Raw genomic sequence first — 17800 nt, 5'->3', positions numbered from 1 at the left:
TTGTCAAGCCCTTTGACAGTAAAAATGTTGTTTAAACCTGACCCTTTAAATTTTTCCCACTCAGAAAAGTTGAGCTTAATTCTGATTGGTCAGCCCGGTTGCTAGGTTGATGGAAAATAATCAAGATGATAACAATAGTTAGTGATTAGATTTATAAGGTAATAAATGGAAAATTTGGTTGGAATTTTCTGTTTAGATATTATCAGTTTAGACAGGGTTGATAATGGAAAAATATATAATGAATGGAGTACATAACATACCGTATATATACCTGTAAATATATTTGTATATATATAAATACTTGTAACATAGTTAAAAGGAACATAAGATTAATGTAGATATGTACATATGTATAGTTCACTTCTATGATGTATATATAGGATATGTAAAAAGGATATAAAATAGGATAGCTTAGTTCTTAGTTCAATGTAAAACATTAAATATATTAGAAATAGCATATAGAATAGAGGCTTTATTTTGAATGGTTTAGATAAGAATTTTAAACTGCATGTTGCAGAAATTTTTTTTATTAAAGATTGTTTATACAAATTTTGAATTTGATTTTGCTGGTTAGATAGCTTTGGTTGTATAATAGCTTAGTAGTATAAGATTTTGAAAGAAAAGTGGGTTAAAAGAGTTTATGGTATTGTTTAGCTTTTGACTATGATTGCATTGTGTAATGATAGGTTATATTCATGTTTTCTGGATTGTTTGGAATTTGCAAATGTTGTGTTGTGTTTAAGCTTTGTAATAATTTTGTAAATCTTTACCCTTACCTTTTCTCTCCTCGGTTGAAATCTCAAGAGTAGGTGAAGTTTAACATAAATAGTTTTAGCATAAAAAAAGTAGGTTTTTTTTTAACTTTTGTGGGGGGGGTAGATTGTAGAATAAGTAACTATAATTTAAGGTAAGTATTGAGGTTCACAGAATGGGAAACCAGTGGTTTCCATTTTGTGAAAGGGGAAGACTGAGAGAAAGAAGAAATGTGATGTGTGAGAGAGTGAAAATAGCAGATTTTGCCTGGAGTGCAAGGGAAAGAATGTTCAGGGGTTTGACTCTTGGAATTCTGAGAGAGGCTTGTGAGGGGGTTGAATTGCCAGCCCTTGGGGGAGAACTTTAGGAGCAGTGAGAGAGTTCATAGCTCCTGGACATGGGTCTCCTCAGATCCTGCTTGACTTGCATATTCTTTTTGGATCCTGTCTGGTCTGCAATATTCCTGCTAGCATTTTCCTTATTCGAGTGACATCTATTTGAAATACTTGGAAGCGAGAAATCCAGCTTGACTGACCTGAACTGTTACAGTACCTCCACAGGCTTAACCTGCATCTTGGTGATCAGGCCATTGTGATCACCAAACCCTTGCTTGATCCAGCTAACTAGCTCTGCTACCTTTACCAAGAACTGATTTGGAAAAGCTAAGACTAGGACAGTTAGAACAGGGAATTTTGGGAAACTAGAGCACACAGGAAGGATTTTGAGATAGCATCAAGCAAAAGAAGGAAGACTTGTGAAAGACTTGTAGAAGTGGGATAAGCAAATTGCATTAGCCTAGGGATTTCCTGAGCCCTCCACCCTCACCCAATCTTTGTTGTTTACTTGATTAAATCTGTTATTAACAAGACCATAGCAGTCAGATTGCTATTTGAGAGCTCCAGGCCCAAGGGTAACCATCTTGCCCTCTGAGTCTGGGAGGTAACAGCACCAACAAACTTGTGTTTCACCAACCTGATTAAGCAGTAAAACTCACATCTTTCAGTATATTTCCTATGTGTGATTTGATGCTTCAAAATCTGATTCTTAGCTACTAGCCCCAAGCTTACTTTACCATCATTTTCTGCATAATTACAAACATATTTCATATAAAAGTTCATTAAATAAAGTAAATATCATTGTTATTGTGGAACTAAACTTAAACGCACCTTTCTTGAAGAGTATATAGTGTTAATATTTAATAAGTTAACTTGTTAACTTTAAAATGTATTGTTGGCCTAATGATTGAGGGCTATCCTTGAAAGGTTATTTTAAGTAAGAATCTGCATTTTCCAAAAATTGCTCTTCATTATCAAGATATTCTAAGATAATATTTCCACCATTATATAAAGGGCAATCTTCTTTAGCAATCCATGTATCCAAAGTCTGATCTGGAGGTAAGGCTTCTCCTGTTGCAATATTACACAATCTTAATTTCTGTAAAAGATAATTAAATAGGAATACAATTAGCAATCACACTCTGAAGAAAGTAAACAGCTGATTATCTTACAACAATGACTACAAATTATTTATTACTACCTTGGCCATTGCCTTGTTGTTCTCATTTTTAAGGTTGGCTAATGAAGCTGCAAAATCCACCACCTTGCCAATACTCCATTTACAACAAAAGAACATGGGCTTGCTTTTCTCCTTGTTCCCTTTAGGTAAGAATACCTGAAAGTATATTCTTTCTGTCTGCAAAAATAAAGTTAAAAAACAAAACAAAATACATTATGTATTTCCCTTGGCCATTTTTTAAATGAAAGGCAAGAGTGGTTTGGAGCCAAGGAGAAGGACAAAAAAGAGACAATATAACAACACCTAGGTGAATAGCAGTACAGATGATAAGTGGAAGGTGATAATCAATCTACCAGGGGCTTTTGTTAGAGATTATTGAGTGTTAGGTAGAGAAATGCATATGGGAGTCAAAGTGCCCTTCCTCTAGACTTTGAATGACTGTTACTCTGAAAAAAAGGTGGCATCTCTCCTTTCAGAGTAAGAATCACCGCAAAAAAGAATGAATGTGAGCCAACAATTTCATTTCACCCAATGAATAGTAATTTATATTAGAACTCATCTTTGCTTTTAAAAGGAAAATATATCAGAGGTTCACTTTATAGGAGTTTATTTTGTAACCAGCTCTGCGAAAATGTACCTATACCCTAAGGAAAAGGACAGAGCATCACAGAATGTTAGTACTGAAAAGAACCTTAAAGAACCAACTACCAATCCCCACTTTTTTAGTGGGGTAACTGAAGTCTAGAGAAGTTACATGACTATCCCAAAGAGAGAGAAATGTTGACTCCCAGGCTACCTGCTTCCCTCACCTGCCATAGGTATTACAAATAAAATCCAATGTCATGACTTCTAATTATATTGCTAGATAATTCGACTTAGATTAAAAATTTTTTATATTAAAAAAATTTATATGTAAAGGTTAATTACTGCTACAACAAATCTTTAATTTTAAAAATCCTTTTAACAAAAAACTTCAAGTTTCAAGAAAAAAAAGACCACTTAGTTTCAATCACAGATAGAATAAAATTCCAAAGTAGTCAAGTATGGACACCTTCCCACTCAACTGCCCAACACATATGTGAATATGTATGTATATACATCCCTCCCCGCCCCCCAAAAGTCTAAGAAGATTAAAAGATTTGATGTAATGGAGTAACACAGTTTTAAAACATCTAAGCCCAACCTGTGGCAGAGATTTATCACCATCAGCATGCATTTTTAATTTCATTAGTGCAACTTTTGCTGCAGTTTCACTGTTCTTTGCACCTCTACGTCCTTTGTTTATTGCTGCTCCTTTCTTGGAATCTGAAAAATAAGAAAATTAGCATCTGATGAAACTATCATAGGCTACATTTTCTAGTTTCATTAAAAGTGCTTAATGACAAATTCAAACACTAAGAATCATCCATGAGCAGAGCTTATAATACATCTTTAAAGATTTAAAAATTTGACACTTACTAGTAGTCAAGTTTGTGAAGCCATAACCCTCCACTGAGAAAATTAAAATTGAAAGCTCCTTCATCTTGTCCAAGAATAAATGGGCAGTTTGCACAAAGTAGAAACTTTCCATTTCTGCATATTACCCCATAGGTGGAAAGTCCACTGGATTTGGACTCAGAGGGACTGGATTCAAATTCTCATTTGGCTATTTACTAACCATGCATGGTTTTGGACACATTACTTCATCTCTCTGATTCTCAGTTTCTTCATTGTAAAATGAGGAAGTTGGAATAATGAACTCTGATGTGCCTTTTTTTTAATTCTAAAAAGTATGCTTCAATTTAGCAACATGGAAAAGATAAAGAAAACATATACTTTCCTTAATAAACTGGAGAAGATAAATACTGGACCTGGAGTCAGAAAGACCTGAGTTTGAATCTGACCTCCAACATTTACTAGCTGTGTGGACCCTGAGTAAGTAACTTAACTTCATGTGTCTCAGTTTTCCTCACCTGTAACATGGACATAATAGCACCTATCTACCAGGATAATTGTGAAGATAAAATAAGCCCATATTTGTAAAATGCTTTGTTTGCCACTCTTGTCTTAGGCTCCAAACCTAGGTACCATTCTTGACTTCTTGCTCTCGTTAATCAAATATGCTTAACCTGTTGTTCCTACACCAGCAAATCTCTCATATACACTCTCTTTTCTCTGATAACATAGCTGTCACTCTAGTGTAAGCATGCTTCCTCATCACTTCATGTCTGGAGTACAAGGCCTGCTGGCCGGTCTCTCTGCCTCCAGTTGTCTAGTTCACCTTTTAGCTGCCAAAATGATTTTCCTGAAAGAGTTGTGAATCCCCTTTTCAGTAAACTCCTTGATACCTCCAAAATCAGATATCAAATCCTCTGGCTTTTAAAGCCTTTCATAACCTAGCTACTCCCTATTCTCTAGTGTTCTTTGCCTTACCACTCCCCCCACACTAGTCTTCTTCCTATTCCACTTAACAAGATACTTCATTTCCTGACTCTTGCATTTTCACTGGCTTCTCTCATGCCTAGAATTCTCTTCCTCCCAACTTCTTTTTTTTCAAGACTTAGTTCAAACTCCACTTTCTGCAGGCAGACATTCTTAGACTTCCTAGTCCTGAAATCACCTCCCACTTACAATGTATATATTTCCTGTCTATAGTGAAATTATTTGTATGTTGTCTTCCACAGTACAACATAAACTCCATGGCAATATGGACAGTGTTTCTGCTTTTCTTCCAGAGCTTAGAAAAGGCTTTCTGACCAACTCTAAGCAGATTCATGAAGTAGATAAGAGCTTTGGAACTAGCAGAAGATACAAAGAAAAGGAGAGGCAAAATGAAATGCTTTAGAGCTCACCTATGATCTCTTTAACAAGCTGCTGCGTGGCAGTCATTCGAGCCTGAGGAGCTTCCAGCTTTTCACATTCATGGTCTGACTGGTGCCGGTGTCTACACAGAGCAGAAGAGTAAACAATGGTTCACAAACTTGTAAGAATCTAAAAATACCCACAATCTTTGAATGGTCCAATGATCACCTCAGGCAAAAATTCTTCTCACAGAAGGGACATAACACTGGCACAAGCTCTCTTCCACTGCAGTCCTTATATGAACATGGGTAAGATGAATGGTCATCAGTCTTCAATCTTTCATTTTTTATGTTCACCTAGAAATATAGAGGGGAAAAATAATTCCCTCATAATTCCTCATAATTCATAATGAATAGAACATTAGACTTTTACTTAAATCTGTTTTGAAGAAGAAATTTTAATATTGCATTAATTGTAGCAAAAGCTTTTATAAATGCCCTTTTTTTGTCAGGATCACATTTCCATGTTTTGTTTCTGTCTTAGATTTTATTCTTGGAAGGTGGATGTCATCTTTTTTAGATGCAGTAAGTTAAATTATTATGCACATGGTAGATGCTTAATAAATTTCTACTGAAATAAAATGACCAGGATAATATTATTGAAAGGACACTACATGCATGTCTGTGTAACAAATGACCAACTAGCTTGGTACATTAAACTTTTTCAAGTTCTCTCAACAAGGCTGAAATATGTATATAATAACCAAGCTCAAGGAAATAGTTAGATTTTAACTTTCTTTTTTTGTTTTGTTTTGTGATATACTCATTCATTGGAAGATACTCTCAAAGGGATTTAGAGATTACGTCCAGGTGACATCTCAACAATCTCAAAAATATGGACACCAAAAAGGAGATTAGCTCTACTTGTATTATTCTCCTCCACTAAGAATAACATTGTTCAAAAAAGCATTTTAAAAAAATTACATGGAACTTAAAAACATAAAGGTCTTTATAATACTCTAATACTATGTATATTGGGGTTAATACAACATCCTATATATTAGGCTATCCCTTCATAGAAATTCTAGGGGTGATAGAACATGAGAAACAACCTTACCTACTCCCTCCTCAAATCTAGGCATTAGCCAAGTCTAAGATGAATTTAGGAAACCACTGGCTGAAAAAATGAGTAACCAAAGAGTCCTTTTCCAACTCAATATTTTTATTTTGGGCTTTGGACTTCTTAATATCCTCCTATATTAGTTCTACCAATATATATTCTGTCTTCATCATTTATTACTTTGATTTATCATGAATATTAAATTGTTTGAGGGAAAACAGATCAATATAGTGATTCACAGACCATTTAGGAAACACTAATTTTGTTCCAACCACAGTGACTACTCTAAGTGTATTTAATGGAAATATTGTTTTATTTCTATTCTTTAAATGTTTTAAAATCCTAAATGAATATCATTCCTATGAAAACTTCATAACTACAATAAGTGAGTTAATTCTTATATTCCATATAAAGAGCTATCCCTAAACTTTTAAAGGTCAAAATCTGACCCATCCATCTTCCATTTGTGTAGATGAAGAAGATCTGTACCTTGTCTATATAATGTTACACGTTCAAAGAAAAATACTTATTCATAAAGGCTTTTTTTGACTGTACCATTCACTTAGCATTTATGAAAGTGTTTTGTCTTCTTAGCTTTCTTTTCATGTGTATACAATATGCTGTTTCTCCTCCAATGGCCCTGAAATAATCCTATCTCAGGTCCTAAAATCCGTAGAAGCAGCAGTCATCTGCCTGCACTGGTCCTTCTTTCCTGTCACAAAAAAGAGCTTACTGGTCTTTTCTTCTCTACTATACTATAAGGTTCTAGCACATAAGAATAAAAACCTTAGACTTCTTGGTATTGCCTAGAATAATGATGGGCAAACTTTTTAAAGAGGGGCCAAAGGAAAGGAAATGCTCATCTGCCAGTCTGTTTCTAAGGTAACTCTATCGAAATTTCATTATATTGTATCCTACTCATTATATTCGTCAGATTAGGAATAATGTCACACAGCTGGATAGAACATTTCAAGTGGCAGCATATGGCCCACAGGCCCATTGGCCCATCACTGGCCTAGAACATCTAGCATGGTGTTTTGTACATAGCAAGTCTTTAATAAATATCTGCTGCATGACAGGTTATAAAGTAAAAAATTCAAATATCTGCATGTTTCTAAAATCTGTACTCAATAGGGCATTATAAACATATAGAACATCCAGATCAAAAAGTTTCTCATTGAAATGTGCGTTGGCCATGGGTGGGGGGAGTGAGAGGGGTGAAGGGGAAAGTAGGAGTATGAATCATGTAACCATGTTAAAAATGAATATTAATAAATGTTTAAATTAAAAAAAAAAGTTTCTCATTGTTTATGTTTTCCTACTGTGCTAGAGGCTAAATCAGTTTCTAAACTGTACTTCTTCACTCCAAAGAAATATTGCCTGAAAATAGGCTGCAAGTACATTCATCTCTCACCTTGGGCAAGTCACTTAACCCCAATTGCCTAGCCCTTACCACTCTTCTGCCTTGGTCCTAATAATTAGTATTGATTCGAAGACAAAAGGTAAGGATTAAAAAAAAAAGGGATTTGCTTTATCATGGACCTTACCTTTTCAAAGGTTAATACAGAGCCCAAGTCTTTATATAGACACACAGCCCAGTGTAAAAAGTCCTGAAGAAAGTCTGGTGACCTGGGTTTTTATCAACTCTGCCACTATGTGATCTTGTTTAAGTCGAATCCCCTCTCTAAGCCTTAGTTTCCTCATCTGTAAATGATGAATTTTACTAGATAATATCTAAGGCTATTTCCAACTTTGAGATTCTATAATTTCAAGGTTGGACTCTAAAATTTGAATATACATAAAACCATGACCATAAAAAAATTTATATGCCAACATATAAAAGATTAACTTTTCTTAAAATTTATTTCAGATTAAAAAACAAAAATATGAGAGAAAACTAGTCCTTCACAGATTTACCTGGCCAAATTTTATCTGGTATTAGAGATAAAAAAAAGGAAACTATAATTTCTAATTCTTATTACTCAGTCTCTTTATAAAAGAAAAAGACAATGATAATCAAACTTTAAAACGAAATACGAAAGAACGTTTTAAAATATATTATAGGAAAAGAGTTAATATGCTTTTCAGTACCTCAGAACAGCCATGAGACTCCCTGCTTCTGTGCTCAAGGCTTAAAAGAAAAACAGAACAAAACAAAATCAAAATTTTAACCATTTAAATACAATATTATTTTAGATATTTTGCATTTATTTTGCTCTTTTATCATATATAGTAGTAATGTCAAACTCAAAATGAAATATCCATATAGCAGCATATTGACTTAGAAAACCACAAATTAACATTCACTATGCTGGCTTTATATTTTTATTTACTTTGTTAAAACATTTCCCAAATTATAGTTTAATGTGGGTTGGGGCCCAATTGGGAGTTTTGCAGGGTGAAATTTGATACCTCTGATATACAATACCTCTGATATACAATATTCTTGAGGCTATGATTATTATATAATTCATGTTGTATAATTTATAACAATTTCTACATAAACATGTTCTTTATTAAATGATTAAATGTCTGTTAATTAAAGATTCAATTCTCCCATATTGTCTATAATTTTTTAGAAAATGGAAAATGAAACAATGCTAACTTAATAGGATAGGGATTGGATATATGATTTCACAAGTAAAAGGAACACCCTCAGACCAATGCAGGCCAGTATCTTCTCTGCAACTTCTGGTGTTTTAGAATTATCAAGAACACTAAGATATTAAGTGGCTTGTCCAGAGTACCAAAGGCAGTGTCAGAGATCCTCTTGGTTTCAGTTAGCACAGTGCCTTGCTCATTGGACAGCACCTTTCATTTGTATGCCTTAGAGTATTCTACATTGGGGGCATTTGAATTTTGTAAATATCCTTCTGTGCTGGTTATACTAGCATATATTCTGCTTTTGCATTTTAATATTTTAATTTAAAAATCTAGAACACAGTCACAAAAAATTGTATGGATAGGGGAGGAGAACATTCATATCGTTAATCAATTAAGAATGATTTACAAACATTAGAAAATATCTAACTCTGGTCTTTTCCCAAAGGCCACTAATAGAAAAATGTCAAACTCATTAGTTACTTAAGTTTTTACAAAGACCTGCTACTTCTATATTGATGCCAATCTCAGATGAGAGAAATTTCATTAGGAAACAGTTTGTCCACCAAATTGTTTTTTGTCTTCTAGTAATCCTTTCTGAACTTCCTGAAAATATGTTCTTTCAAGGTTTTACTCATTATGTAAAATGTTACATAATGTGAGAGCTTAACAGGAAAATATTTTCTAATATATTCAGTCAATGATAAAGTTTTGTCCATCTCTGACCATCAGTCTTGTACTATGTAAAGACCATTAATTATCACTGACTCTCTCTCTGACTGCAATTCATACATTTAACTGGTGCTTGAACCACATATAAGTTAATAACCTATGTATGCCAGGTGTGGAGGACAAGAGATTCTAAAGTGTAGTATGTATCTATGGGTAAGTTTTATTCCAGCAAATACATGATGGATATTAAATACCATCCATAGAATATAAACAGTATATAAAATAAAAATGGTTTCTACTTTCTCAGTAAGAAATAGCCTGGTTGAGAACTTGACACTAATCCTCCATTTTATATCAAATACTGCTACTATGTCTTACCAGAATATTCCTGAACAGCCATCACATACAAATGGAAGAAAATCTAAAAATGAAAGATAAGATAATTTTTAAATTTCATTTTCTTAAGAAAACTATGAAAAACTAATATTTCTAGGAGTAGCAGTGAATAGAGTTGGAAGGATCTGGGTTCAATAAGTCAATACACCTCTAGGTGCCTCACTTATAAAATGTAAACAGTAATTATGGGTCTTTAGCCTTCTTCATAGAGATAATATTATGATAAAGTAAGATGTAAAGGAGGGGAAAAACACTGAAAAGAAGGTTAAAGCAAAGGCAGGTAAGGGAATGAATACAAAAACATGCACAGTCCAGGAAGAATAGCACTAGAAAAGCTAAAGCTCAGTATGAATGGAGGTCAAGGAGAAGTGCTAAGGACAATAAAAAGGTTTTTTGTTTTGTTTTGAGCTACATTAGGGAAAAGAAATCTAGTGAAGGGCTAGGACTACTATTTTGTTGGCTGGGATGATGAGCACAGTTGGAGACAAGGATGAACTACTTGACTCTTATTTTGTTTCCCTTTTTCCCCTCTCTGCCAAGGAGAATAGCCTTTAGATTCAAATAAACTTTAACCTTTTCAAGACTGGCAAGTAGGAGAAAAAGTGAAGAGAATGGAGTCGGTAAAAATACAGGCCAGTATTCTTAACTTTTATAGAAAACCTCTTAAAGCATATTTTATAAAGTAGAACAAAACAAAGAAACAAGAGGCTGAAATCTTGGAGTATTCCTCAGAAGCCTCTTACTTGGAGGTCTCTCTCTCATCTCCCTCTCCTGGCTTCCTACGAATCTCAGCAAAAGTCCTATCTTCTGCAAGAAGCCTTTCCTAGTCCTCTACATCCTTAGGGTTTTTTCTCTGACATGATCTCCAAATTATTCTATATGTAGTTTTTGGACATAATTGTTTACATGTAACTTCCCTGTGAGACTGTGAGGTTTTTGTATACAAGGATGGTGACTTTATTTTTCCTTTCCCTGTATCTCCATCACCTAACACAGTGCACAAAACACAATAGGTCCTGATTGGTTACATTGAATATCTTCAAGAAAAGAATAGGTATCAAATAGCTTACAAAAATAGCAATGGAAATTTTGTCAGGAAACTGGTTTTAATTATTGGTAGTCATTTCCAAATGAGTTATTGATAAAAACATCATCAACTTGCTGCAGCAAAGATCAAAATTAACAACAAATCATATAAATTAAAATAAAACTGGGTGCAGCTGGGTAGCTCAGTGGAGTGAGAGTCAGGCCTAGAGACAGGAGGTCCTAGGTTCAAACCCGGCCTCAGCCACTTCCCAGCTGTGTGACCCTGGGCAAGTCACTTGACCCCCACTGCCCACCCTTACCACTCTTCCACCTATGAGACAATACACCGAAATTAAGGGTTTAAAAAAAAAATTAAAATAAAACTATATGGCATGCAATTTAAATAAAGAAAAAAAAAATCTGAAGGCGTTTAGATAAATTACAACAATGAAACTGATTGTGTCACAGAGACAGATGGAGTAAACCCTAAATGAGAAGCTGCTAAATGATGGCAGCAAGTACAAAAAAGCAAGCCATTCCCCAGCTGATAAATGGGCAGGGGACATGAATAGGCAGTTTTCAGATAAAGAAATCAAAACTATCAATAAGCACATGGAAAAGTATTCTAAATCTTTCATAATTAGAGAAATGCAAATCAAAACAACTCTGAGGTATCACCTCACACCTAGCAAATTGGCTAAAATGACAACAAAGGAAAGTAATAAATGTTGGAGACATGTGGCAAAACTGGGACACTAATACATTGCTAGTGAAGTTGTGAATTGATCCAACCCTATTGAAAGGCAATTTGGAAGTATGCCCAAAGGGCTTTAAATGACTTTAAATGACTTTGACCTAATCATACCACTGCTAGGTTTGTATCCCAAAGAAATAATAGGGAAAAATATGTGTACAAAAATATTTATAGTTGCACTCTTTGTGGTGGCAAAAAGTTGGAAAATGGGGGATGTCCATCGATTGGGGAATGGCTGAACAAATTGTGGTATCTGTTGGTGATGGAATACTATTGTGCTGAAAGGAATAATGAACTGGAAGAATTCCATGTGAAATGGAATGACCTCCAGAAAGTGATGTAGAGCGAAAGGAGCAGAACCAGGAGAACACTGTACACAGAGACAGATACACTGTGGCACAATCAAATATAACAGACTTCTCTATTAGCAGTAATGCAACAATCTAGGACAATCCAGAGGAATTTATGAGAAAGAATGCTATCCACAACCAGAGAAAGAATTGTGGGAATAGAAATGCAGAAGAAAAATATTTCCTTGATCACATGGTTCAGTGGGAATATGACTGGGGACATAGACTCTAAATGATCACTCTACCACAAATATTAATAATATGGAAATAGGTCTTGATCAATGATTCGTGTAAAACCCAGTTAAATTGCTTATTTGCTACAGGAGGGGGGAGGGAAAGAATAAGAATCATGTAATCATGGAGAAATATTCTAAATAAGTTAAATAAATAAATAAAATTTAAAAATAAAAAATAAATAAATATTGAGCAAGTATGAAAACAAAATGGGGGAAAAAATAATACATGATGGCAGCAAGGAAAGAGCATGGAAATGGCAATGAGGAACAAGAAGCATGCCTATTTTTGGTTCAGTATCATAGAAAAAAAAAAGTGATATTCAGCACTGGAAAGGATGGGCCAAGAAAGCAGTGTCCTCAAAAGGAAGCCAGTTTTCAGAGAGTGCCAGTAGATGGCAAGAATGTGAAGAGATTAGGATGAAAGGAATATTATAATTAATAGATGTTCCAGAGGGCACAATGTAAAGAGAGGGAAGAATACTAAAGGTAGAGGTAGGGATGAAACAGTAGAGAGTGGTAGAGAGGGGAAGGGTAGGATTTGCCTTAGCCAATGGTGACTCTAAATCCCAGAGATGATTGGAAGAGGAAGAAGTAAAAATTTATAAGTCACAGGACGTGGGCAGCGCCCATAGACTGGAGCTCCCATACCCATAAATGCATGGTGTTTGAGTATTCATCTATTTTTTCCTTAAGAATTGTGAAGAAGGAATTGTAGGGACCCTGGAAGAGAGAATATGTGTAAAAAGCTAAACCTAACACTTTATTTACCTGAAACACAGCTATGATTTAAAAGAGAGGGAAAAAACCTCTGAGCAAACAAACTAGCCATCATTAGTTGTCAAAATAGTACTCAAAAACTCAAATTTCAAAGCCTATGGACCAGAAGCAACAGATTAGAATCCCACACCAAATAGGCATTTTTTTCCACATTCAAAGGCCCTCACTTGGAGCCTCAACCTCAATTCACAAGATTGATTTTCTGATTCTGAAGTACACAGCCCATCAAAAGCAATAGATTAGGGGCAGCTGGGTAGCTCAGTGGATTGAGAGCCAGGCCTAGAGACGGGAGGTCCTAGGTTCAAATCCGGCCTCAGACACTTCCCAGCTGTGTGACCCTGGGCAAGTCACTTGACCCCCATTGCCTACCCTTACCACTCTTCCACCTATAAGTCAATACACATAAGTTAAGGGTTTAAAATTAAAAAAATAAAAAATAAAAAAAAAAAGCAATAGATTAGAAGGGGAGAGGAAGGTAGGCACAGTAAAAGGAGTAAGAAGTTATAGCTTTGAGCAAGGCAGAAAACTGAAAAACTAGAAAAAAAGCACAAACCAGAACTTACATATCACAGGAGTTTTTGCCATTAAGTACAGTAAACTTCATTAACTATACTGTATGACAGGCAGCACAATATGACAGCAAAACACAGAAATTAATGTTCATAATTAAAGCTATTTCTAGAATGTCAATTTATCTGAAAACAAAGTACATATAATACATTTTAATAATTTATGTTCAAAATGCTTAAAAAAAAAAGTTGTGTTTCTTAAAAGGGGTAAACACCTCACCCACCTAGAAACCTTGCTACCAGGGGGTGCAATTAAAGTGTTACTATAAACCAGCTGTTCCTCAATAATGGGCAACATTTCCCAAGTCAATGAGTTGCATATGCACATGCATGCACACACACACATATGCACACCTCTAATTCTATAGTATAGTAGAAAGAAAGCTGACTTGGAGGGAAAATATTCATTAAAATCCTACCTCTTGCTAGCTTTATGACCTCGAACAGGTCTCATAATCTCTTTGTGCCTCAGTTTCCTTACCTTTCAAATGGAGAGAATACCTGTGGTACCTACCTCACAAGGTTTTTATGTGAATTAAGTATAAGCCATTTTACAAATCTTTTCTATGCAATTAGCAGTTACTATTTATTATCCTAAAACATGTTTCCTTGATATTCAGAACTACTTGAAATGATATACAGTAAATTTTTAAATTCCATACGAGGTAGGTGTCTATTCCAAGATTATGCAATAGACAATTAATGACATGTTTCTCTGTCTACAATATATAATTCCATCAAATACCTTTCTTGTGCCTCATATTTAATTAAGAGTACATGGACACATAACTCCAGATATAGTCACAAAAGGAATGTACTGCTATACTTCTTTTGAGAGAGGTAGAATAAGCTATACCTTATCTGAAAGGACCTCATCCTTCAGTGTATCTAATTGAATCAGAAAGTAAAATATTAACTGGTTACCACTTAGTCAAAAAATAAGTTAAAAGAGATCAATATTCATGTTTCCCCAGTCTAATTAGTCTATTTTAAGGAACTCTTCTATAAACAATACAACAATATCAAAACCCACTTAGCTGAAAAAGTTCTTTTATATAAAGTGGGGATGGGAGATTGGATTTAAATGCTATTGTTTCCTGTAGTTATTGGCCAATAGTTATTGTTATGTCAAACAGGGAGAAAACAGTAAATTCCAAAGATCTGGATTTACAGTGCCAGCTCTCCCACTTACTAGCTGTAATACCTTAGATACTTCTCCAGCTTCAGAATCCCCACCTGGAAAATGAGGGGGTTAGGCCGGTTGTTTTCTAAGGTCCCTTCCAGTTTTAACATCCTGTGATTCTCTGTAGAATCTCCTAGGAAAGACAGGAAAAGGGATACTCACAAACTGTTTTAATTTTAGATTAATCTATAGAATAAGAGTATATATAGAAGTGATACAGGTGAGGGAAAAAGATCTGGCTCCTAAATGCTTATCAAGTGCACACTTAATAAGTGTGATTTCCCTGTACATCAAAGTACAAATATTTGAAGTTGAATAGGACTGTGAGGAGGCTGGTAAAAAAGCATGTAGCAATTGGTAACTTACACTCTCATCATTTGAGATCAATATGATGTCTCATTTCTAGAGCAAAACTTTTCATTAAACCACTTCACTTAGCCTCTTCAATATACTGCAATGTGAAGAATTCAGCACTGGGTCAGATGTGACTTTTCCCCTAACAAGGAAATCTAGCCCTAAGCAGACATTGTTACAATGACCAAATTTTAATATAGATTTGAGAGATTTAGATTAGAGTGATTTAGATCACTCTCTCTTCTTAGGCCAAAAGTTGCTAGAGCTATGATAATTTTAAAGATATAAAGCTATGTAACCCTGGGCAAGTCATTTAACCTTGTCTGCCTCAGTTCCCTCTTCTGTAAGATGGAGATGATAAAAGTGAAATAATAAAGTACTTTTTAAAACCTTAAAGAGTTAACTACTGAAACATTAGTTATAAATACAAGTTATATAACACACCATGAAAGTGTATGTTATTCAAATTGCTTATCACATCCTATTGACCCTTAGCCTCATAAAGCTCCCCCTACTTGATTCCCAATTACTAAAGCCCTACAAATGCCCAGCAGGTCCCATACATAAACACAAAAAAAATGTGACTTAGATTTTGGAGATCATCTAGCCCAGGGATTCTTAACTAGGGGATGTGAATTTTCAAAATATGCATATTTTGACAGAAATACTTCCATATAAATGATTTTCTTTGTAACCTTATGTACCTTATGTATTTTGTTCTATGAGCTTAAATCATGATTCTGAGAAGACCATAGGCTTTACCAGGTCAAAAAGGGATATGCCAAGTTTCACCTTTAATTTTAGGGATGTGGAAACTGAAGCCCAGAGAGGGAAAGGAAGTGACTTAACCAAAGTCACACATTTAGTCAATCACAACTGGAGACGTAACCCAAATCCAGTGACTTTCAGGCCCCTGGTCTTTCCAGTACACCATAGTGCCTTTGTTTGCCTGCCTGAAGCAAGATTACGTGACCTCCAAAGTCAGCTTATACAGAGAAACGCCTATTGGTAAAGAATGGGTAATCTGATCTGAAATGCCTGCAAGAGAGAGGCCTGCACGCCTCTTCGAAGCACAAAACCCAGTAGTATTAGTTTCTAAGAATGGACCCCATAGGTATCCCGAGGTTCAAAAGCCCAGTAGGCAAGTTTCCTCCCTTTCCCTCTCTTCCCCTCCCCTCCGGCCATGCCCCACCCCCAAGGCGATGAAGCCCCGCCCTCCATCCGGGCAATTCTACCTTCTTAGCTCTCTGACCCCTTTCCTACCCTTCTTTTCCAACTGCTCCCGTTCCCCAAGGGCGGTACCCACTGCTTCCTAAAACCTTCCCAGATCACCTTTCTGCCGGCAGTGCTCCACCTGGCAATGCTGTCCGATGTCTAACTCGGCCATCGTTACCCCACCACGGCCAAACAAGCAGTCCGAACTGAAAGGAAGGGAGGAGAGCGGGCCGGAAATGCTGAGGCGCGCGGTGCTTCCTGGGATTGTGGCTTTGCACAGCAGCTCTAATGGGGCAGAAAGGACTTGAGATTCTGGGGGTGGGGAGGGGACTAGTATGGAAGTAGATGGACCTGGCAGGTGTTACTGAATCTAGGATACGCGCATGCGCAGAATGCCTTGGCGTGACCCGAGGACGCCCCCTTCACTAGTGCTCAGACTTTGTGGGAGCTCAGGTTTGCACTGGCATTTAATCAGACCTTATCAGATATCACACCTTGTTCCTTCCAGAAATCTTCGGACTCTGCCCTCCTTCTTTACAGCAAATAGGAGTGGGAGGCATCACCTGCAATAAGGAGGAAAAAGCACTAGCTTTGGAGGCAATTCCAATGTCGTCTCATCCTTAAATTGTAAATTTGTGATTAGCCATTTCAGCAATTTCTTACACTACTGCTGTGCATGCATAGATTCTGACCTTAAAAGGTTTGCACCCTATCTAGGAAACAGATTACGGAGCTAGAAGTGTGTTAAGATCCTAGCTAATAACTAGGACAGATTTTACCCTGAAGAAGTTTAATGTCGGGAAACAGTACACAAAAGGAAACTGAAAAAGAGAGAGAGACAAGCATGGAAGATACTGATAACCTGAAAAAAGCACAGACCTACCAAAGTAGTTTTAATAAGGGTCTTTAATCCAGATAGATTAATTTGGGAGACATAGAACTTCAGTTCTGGAGCTTCCAATTAGCTACAGAATGCTATGTGCTTCTGTAGATTTCTAGAGAGAGAGAAGGGCATATGCCCTGCCATCTGCTAGGGAACAAAGCACTAGCCACAGTCTAAAATGGCCTAGAGAGGCCCAGATGCAATAGCCAGAGGCTGAGGTACCTGAGAGGCCTAGAAGACTTAAGGATACTAAAGATTTGATTATATTTGCTAATCGTATCTAGAATCATTCAAGCTCATTTGAGGATTTATCCAATCTGGAACTAAGGTTAGTCAGGGAGTTTCCTAAAGACTGATTACTGGGGACAAGGATCAATTTAGAGTTTCATAAAACCCCAAAATAGTGCAGCCAGGCTGCTGAGCTCTCATCCTTCCTTTAGGATTTGGAGTTCAAGGCTTCCCCCTCCCCCCCCCCCCCCCACCATCAGAGGCACGTGGATAATGGGGAGTCATGAAGAGTACAAAGGTTGATGGAATCCTGTAGGATGATGAGATAAAGAGGGCAAAGAACCAAGCAATTTGAGGAGATAGACCCTTCCAGGGCAGACTGCTAGGA

General features: G+C 36.1%; 1 protein-coding gene across 2 annotated transcripts; it reads right to left on the bottom strand.

Moving 5' to 3' along the window:
- Positions 1-1952: 1952 nt before the first annotated feature.
- On the bottom strand, positions 1953-16473 carry ZFAND1 (zinc finger AN1-type containing 1). 2 transcript variants are annotated; one of them, XM_044657926.1, is made up of 8 exons: positions 16419-16473; positions 9820-9862; positions 8260-8299; positions 5278-5405; positions 5100-5191; positions 3452-3573; positions 2290-2445; positions 1953-2187 (listed from the first exon to the last, which is right to left on the bottom strand). In XM_044657926.1, exons 1-8 carry the CDS (start codon positions 16471-16473, stop codon positions 2017-2019), a joined length of 807 nt encoding a protein of 268 aa, XP_044513861.1. In that variant the 3' UTR covers positions 1953-2016. The 2 variants fall into 2 exon arrangements, with proteins under 2 accessions (XP_044513861.1, XP_044513862.1); XM_044657927.1 differs by having other exon boundaries at positions 2290-2424.
- Positions 16474-17800: the final 1327 nt, after the last annotated feature.

This window comes from Gracilinanus agilis, chromosome 1 (genome assembly GCF_016433145.1).
Source record: "Gracilinanus agilis isolate LMUSP501 chromosome 1, AgileGrace, whole genome shotgun sequence".
Classification (NCBI taxonomy): Eukaryota; Metazoa; Chordata; class Mammalia; order Didelphimorphia; family Didelphidae; genus Gracilinanus; species Gracilinanus agilis.
This window is presented reverse-complemented; position numbering and strand designations above follow the sequence as displayed.

Bases quoted from the DNA above. Each gene is read 5' to 3' on its own strand.
- ZFAND1 (XM_044657926.1), bottom strand. From the start codon at position 16,473: ATGGCCGAGTTAGACATCGGACAGCATTGCCAGGTGGAGCACTGCCGG. The intron at 8,300-9,819 runs GTAAGACATAGT...TTTTCTTTTAAG, and splicing joins GGCTGTTCAGGAATATTCTG to CCTTGAGCACAGAAGCAGGG. The intron at 5,406-8,259 runs GTACTGAAAAGC...CTATATTTCTAG, and splicing joins AGTCTCATGGCTGTTCTGAG to GTGAACATAAAAAATGAAAG.